Source organism: Sinocyclocheilus rhinocerous, unplaced genomic scaffold (genome assembly GCF_001515625.1).
Source record: "Sinocyclocheilus rhinocerous isolate Xijiao unplaced genomic scaffold, SAMN03320098_v1.1 scaffold4743, whole genome shotgun sequence".
Lineage (NCBI taxonomy): Eukaryota > Metazoa > Chordata > Actinopteri > Cypriniformes > Cyprinidae > Sinocyclocheilus > Sinocyclocheilus rhinocerous.
Window position 1 is genome coordinate 144,376 of NW_015659388.1, and position 6,352 is coordinate 150,727.

General features: G+C 36.1%; 1 protein-coding gene across 1 annotated transcript; it reads left to right on the forward strand.

Annotated features, from left to right (window-relative positions):
• The first annotated feature begins 150 nt into the window (after window positions 1–150).
• Window positions 151–5,202, forward strand: LOC107723708 (alpha-2-antiplasmin-like). Its single transcript, XM_016532420.1, has 8 exons — window positions 151–258; window positions 1,623–1,694; window positions 1,829–2,021; window positions 2,112–2,255; window positions 2,424–2,612; window positions 3,840–3,982; window positions 4,086–4,290; window positions 4,485–5,202. The coding sequence occupies exons 2-8, from the start codon at window positions 1,638–1,640 to the stop codon at window positions 4,919–4,921; spliced, it is 1,368 nt and encodes a 455-aa protein (XP_016387906.1). The 5' UTR covers window positions 151–258; window positions 1,623–1,637; the 3' UTR covers window positions 4,922–5,202.
• The last annotated feature ends 1,150 nt before the right edge of the window (window positions 5,203–6,352 follow it).

Consider the following 6,352-nt stretch of genomic DNA (forward strand, 5'->3'; position numbering starts at 1 on the left):
GTACTTTTTCACATTTATTAAAGTTTTGGATAACCTAAATAATATCTGTTTTGGTGGTGATCCATTGGGCATCTTGACCCTGGATCACATATATTAATATTTACATTTAAAACTAAATGGTGACACAAGTCAGTGGATGATGAAACATTAACCAACAGCACAGTGTCTGAGAGCATTCTACTCTAGTCATCTGTTCTGGATCTACATCATTCACTCACCCTGTATTTATCACCTCTTTATTGTCAAAATTTTGGTTAGGTAAGTTTATCTGTTTTTATCTTTGTCTCTTCTGTATCTGTTGCATTTCTAGGCTGGGACAGTCAACAGCCATGGGAAGTGTGAGGGGGGATTTTTTTTTTTTTTTGCATAACACATTTTATGAATTTTTTTTTTCTTTTAGAATTGACAAAAAAGTGTCAAGATTTAAAAACTTTAACATTTAAATTGTAGTAGTATGATTTTTTTGTGCTGTATTTCTGAAAACACATTTTTGTATTTTATGAAGATATTTATAGTCTATATCTAAGACAACTGACAGAATGAAAGAAACATTGACACTTTAGTTCTGAATTTTGCAAGCAAAATGAAAATAGTATCTTATATTTTAATATTATATAGATGTATATATGTGCTATTGGGTTGTCTCTGAGGAACTTTTATGGGCTGTCAAAAAGTATAAATCATAAAAAAATATATAAAAACATAGTCTGCCATAAGAAACACTCTAAACATTACACTAGTAGCAAATGTTGGCATCAAAAACAAAAGCAGCAAAATAAACCATCAAATAATAACAATGCGATCACATAATTTATTCACGTCGCTATACATGATGAAAACCTAAATGTCAACTTTGTACAGTTAATCTGTAAATATACAAGAAATTACTGGAATGCAGAATCATATGCACAATGCAGAATGTTGTTATGTCAAAATAAATAAATAAATAAATAAATAAATCATGGTATATAGTTGTATCACTTAATTGTGTAAATGTTAAATTTTGTAACACTTTGCAATAAATTTTGATTTGTTAATATTAGTTAACATTAACTAATGAGCAATAATTAACTAATAACAATAACAACATGTATTAGTGTTAATTTTAATATTTACTAATACATTTAAAAATAATTAAAATGTGTATGTGTTAGCATTAGTTAATGCACAATGAACTAACATGCATTATATACTAACACTGACAAAGATTATTAAATGTTAAAAGACAAAAATAATAAATAATAATAAAGTAATAATAAACTAAAAACTACTAATATATGTAAATATACATATATTACATTTAGTTAATGTTTATCCATATAGTTAATACATTAACTAATGGTAACAAATAAGACCTTATTCTAAAATGTTACCAAACCTTTTTACAGTAATTTGTGGGTTACTTTAAATTGTAGGGGATGAGATCTTTACCTTTGTACACATTTGGCTATCCCTCAATACCTTGTGAAAAGCTGAAATCACACAAAATGATGTTCTAAAGTCATACTTTAGAATAACATGGAACATCACCTTAATTATTAATTATTAAGACAATAATGAAATAAGTATCTGTACAAATATTTGAAGCTGTACTATTATATGATATGTTTTATGTGTTCCAGGCTGACAGTAAGAACATGAAGCACTGTCTTATAGTGCTTATAATGCTCTGTTTCTTTAGGGTTGGACTGTCGGTAAGAAACTATGAGATACTACATTTTTTTCTCCAAATCTTGATCATCCACGTTGTTTGTTTCAAAAATACCACTCTAGCTCATTTCTAAAAAGGACAGTCTTTTTATGATCATTTCTGCCACTCTTATTTCAGGCATCTAATGAAACAGATGATGGCAAAGTGAATTGCAATGATGTCTTAAACCTGGAGGCTCAGCGAGCAGTTGGTGATGCAGTGGCTAAACTGGGATTGGCACTTTTAGAAAAAATACAGCCTAAGTCTGAGCAACCAAACATAATCATATCTCCTCTCAGTGTTTCTCTTGCACTTGCCGAGCTCGCTTTGGGTGAGCATTCTCCAATTAATCATACGGAAGTGTGAATATATACCAGTTATATAGTTTTTGTATATGTGTATATACATTTTAAATCATTAGGTGCAAGGAACAAGACAGAAGAGAAGTTGTTGGAAGTCCTTCAGGCAAAAGAGCTGCCAAAATTTCATGAAACTTTAAGCTGTCTCCAAGAACAACTAACTGCCAAGGCTGTCAAGATGGCATCTCGTCTCTACCTCATACCAGGTAAGGAACTCATGGAATTTTGTTTGATAACGGTAAACCTGACAACTGGAAGATCCTTTTGAGCTTGAGGTTCAGGACAAACCATTTGTTGACTTACGTTAAATGTTAGTTTTGTTGAGGTTACTTGTGCGTTTTGTAGATTTTGTAGTTGCTTTTTTCTTTGTGAAGATGTTACGGTGAACCAGGACTTTGTGGACAGAGCTTTGAACCTTTACAAATCCGAACCTGCACATCTAACCTCCGTTGAGGAAGTCAATCGTTGGGTAGAGGAAGCCACCAAAGGTCACATAACCAACTTTATGTCCAGTCTCCCACCTAATGTTGTTCTAATGCTGATAAACGCCATTCATTTTAAAGGTTGGTCTGCATTTCAGCTGTCATAACTTAGAGAAGATATGAAAACCTTTTTACTTTGAAAAATAACACATCATAAAACATTTATTTGAAAATAATGAGTAAGATGTCTGCACTCACATGTATTCAGTTTTTTTTTTACCTTGATGTTTTTAATTTTAGAATTAAATTTTTTAATTTCTTTTTGGAAGACGTAAAAAAAAAATTGTCTGGGTGATTTAATTGTCCTTGTACCAGAAGTGTCACTATGGTTTCTGGGCCCCCCTAACACCTGAACAGCATACTGACTCAGGCCCCCCTCGGTACAATCATTACATTTTAAAATATTTTTTGAATTTGAAAATAAAGATGGTTACACCACATGACATTTTACAGTCAATCAAATTTTACTTTTTAAAAGACCATGTGAAATAATTTTCAAGAACTTAACAGATGTTTTAATTGATATATTTCCTTTTGTATATAGTGGATACTTTTATTATTCGCTGACCCCATAGTTTATAAAGATGTGGAAATGTAAATAAGTAAATAATTAATTAAAGGCAGAGTAAGTGATTTCTGGTAGCCAATGTTGATATTTGAAATCACCAAAACAAACACGCCCCTACCCCAAAAGGGTCTTGCCCCTATTTTGATAGCTCCGCCCCACATATACGTACGCAACCCAGGCAACGATTAGTTCTGTGAAACAAAGCAAAACCAATGTTACACCGTGTCTACGGACGTGAGCGGCGCGGCGCAACAAATCCCGACAGAAAACTGCTGCCGGGTTCTATTTATGACGTGCTGACACACATTTCAAATGGTTTTCAACGGTCGTTTGATCGCGTCCAGTGTAGGCAGACTTTAGCTGTTGTAGACACGGTGTTACTCACCTATTGAGAAGAAACAAAGCAACCTCGGCGTCCGATCGCAGGCCCTCCGCTCCTTGAGTTCTCTCCAGCGCTGGAAAGCTGATCCGATATTTACACGGGTCCTACTTCTTGCCTTATCGTTCCGCAGACGTTTTCCTCTTTTGTTTTTTATCCGCCATCTCTATCTTTCTGTCCCTCGGCTCGGCTAATGTCCGTCCCATGCACTGAATGCGCTCTCCTCCACATCACGAGTAGACACGCCCCTTATTGCTGATTGGCTACAAGTTTGTTTTGCGATTCGGCCCGAATCAGTTTTCTAAAGTGTTTTTGAAAAATCACATACCCTGCCTTTAAGTAAATAAACGTCCCTTTTTAGGAGAGTGGCAATCCCGTTTTGATTCCAAGTTCACTGTAAAGGATATTTTCTACATTGACAAAAAAACCTCTGTAAAAGTGGACATGATGATGGGATCCAAATATCCACTCAGCATGTTCATAGATAGAAAAGACGGTACTCAGGTAATCTTGCTGTTTATAATTAATCATAATTTTACATTTACATTTACCCAAAAGCCTGTAGATAATTTTGATTTGGTTTGATATTCTTCCATGCTGCCCTAAGGTTGCAAGGTTCCCTTTTCAAGGAAATATGAGTCTTCTGGTGGTAATGCCAGTGCCATCCCATGGAAATCTGTCAAATGCGGCTGCCAAGCTCAACATATCAGACATGTATCAACATTTTCAAAGTGAGAAGTCCATGCATGTAAAACTACCTAAATTCAAACTACAGTACAAGCAGGATCTGCGACAAGCACTCACAAGCATGGGTAAGATTAAAAAATAGTTTATATCTACATGTTCTCAAATGACTTGTGGCTGTGAATCCCATCATGTGGTGAAATCTGCCCTTATAAGTGGATGTCCTTTGGTCAACATTCAGTCGATCAATGCTTTTGTGAAGTGAGAGTTAATAATTCAGTAAGACAGAACTGTCGCACACATTCTCATCTCTTTCATTCAGGTTTAGACTTGCTGTTTACTGGGCCTGATTTATCCAGAATCTCACCAGGCCCGATAGTGGTTTCAGGCGTACAACATGCCTCAAGCATGGAGCTGAGCGAGGAGGGGGCCGAGGCTTCAGCTGCAACCTCTGTTACTCTTGTGCGCACCGTTCCTACTTTTGCAGTCAACATGCCATTCATCTTCGCACTGGTGGATGATGCCTCTTACATGCCTCTCTTCCTGGGTATGGTCACCAACCCCAACCCTGGAGCGACAACGGAACTAAGCGATGATCCAAAAACTGAAACTGAAAGCATCATGAAGCCAAGCAAAGTGCCTCAGAACGATGGGACACTGAATGATAGTCCACATATGGAAAACATGCTAAGTTACATGTTGAATATGTGGAAGGAAACAGAGTTCCTCAGACATCAGGAGATGGAGGATGGGAACTAAAAGGAGAAGATGGAACTGTCCATATTTTGCAAACTGTAATTAAAAATGTAGGGTGTTGATGTTCATGGCCTGCTCTTGATTGATGGATGTCATATTAGTTTGACATGATGAGTCTGTTCAATGGCATCCACCCTGACTAATGTTTATGTAACAGATAATATACAATCAGCTGGTTACTACTGCAAAATCAAAATCATTTTGCAATAATGATTGGTCAACTATACATTTTCTCAGGTATTACACAGCTACTTGCCAAATAAATAAATATATGAACATGAAAAGTTGATTTGAGTAGAAATTATTTTATAGTGTCATAACGCTGAAGAAGGTTAGTATTTAGAAATAGTTGACCACTGAATGCCACAACTGACCAATCAAAATCAAGTATTCTACGAAGCTGTGTAATAAATATGCACCACCTGACCATTCAAAACTTAACAAAAGTAATATAACAGTGTTTTTTTTTTCAATGATTAAGACCTTTCACTTCTTCCAAATGCTGTATCTTTCTCCGTTTTTCCTCAAGAGTCTTTTGTAGAATTGCATGTTCTTCTTCCAGTTGAGCTTTAATTTTGGCTTCCTCTTCCTCCCTCTGTATTCTTCGTGTCACCTCTTTTGCTTTTTGGACGCTTTGTGGCCACTGCCTCTTGATCTGCCATCTTCTTTTTAACTTGTGCTTCTAGAAGCTGCATTTCCAGTTGCTCTTTATTTTGTTCTTGTAACACTTCCAGAACAGCTTGGCGTGCAGCAGCATCAGCAGCAGCTTCTTGTCGCTTCACAGAAGACCTAGTTGAATGTTCTGAAGCTCTTCCAAGACAGAAGAGACAGAACCTGATTTACATGGACTTGAATTGAAGAGAGAGCCGGCTTCCGGCCAACCTTGCTCTTCTCCTCCTGGAGTCTTTCCATCCAGTCTACTCGACGCTCTAGATACAACAAAGTTAGAAATTTCTAACTTTCAACATGTATCTTGATCTGGAGTTGAGATTCTGTGTAGTTCATCATAAACACACTGGAGATCTGCAGAAAGTCCTATGACATCACCAATGATATCATTAAGCAGGTCATCAGATAAAGTCTCTGTTGATTGTGGCAATGTCCGCTTAGAAGATTTAACATATTTTCCATTTGTCATAAATGTAGTTAAACCTTTGTTGAAGTGACTTTATTTTTGCAGTTTGCATTTCTCTACCCTTCTCTGTTAGAGTTCTGGTTCTTTACTTCTTCTTGAATCCTGTGCCTCTTTTTATTGTGCTTTAGCACCACCCACTTGACCTTCTTCAGGCTGGTCTTGGGAATTTGCACTATCCCTAACACTGTCCCTTACCTGAATTGTGGGCTCATTTGATTCTGACATTTTGAATCACTACTTTAAATTGACTCAATTTTGTTAGCATAAAATATGTATAGGTAATAAGGTCTCTAAATCAA

Excerpts from the sequence above, each read along its gene's own strand:
- LOC107723708 (XM_016532420.1), top strand. The coding sequence starts at position 1,638 with ATGAAGCACTGTCTTATAGTGCTTATAATGCTCTGTTTCTTTAGGGTT. Across the intron at positions 1,695-1,828 it reads TCTTTAGGGTTGGACTGTCG|GCATCTAATGAAACAGATGA; the intron begins GTAAGAAACTAT and ends CTCTTATTTCAG. Across the intron at positions 2,022-2,111 it reads ACTTGCCGAGCTCGCTTTGG|GTGCAAGGAACAAGACAGAA; the intron begins GTGAGCATTCTC and ends TTAAATCATTAG.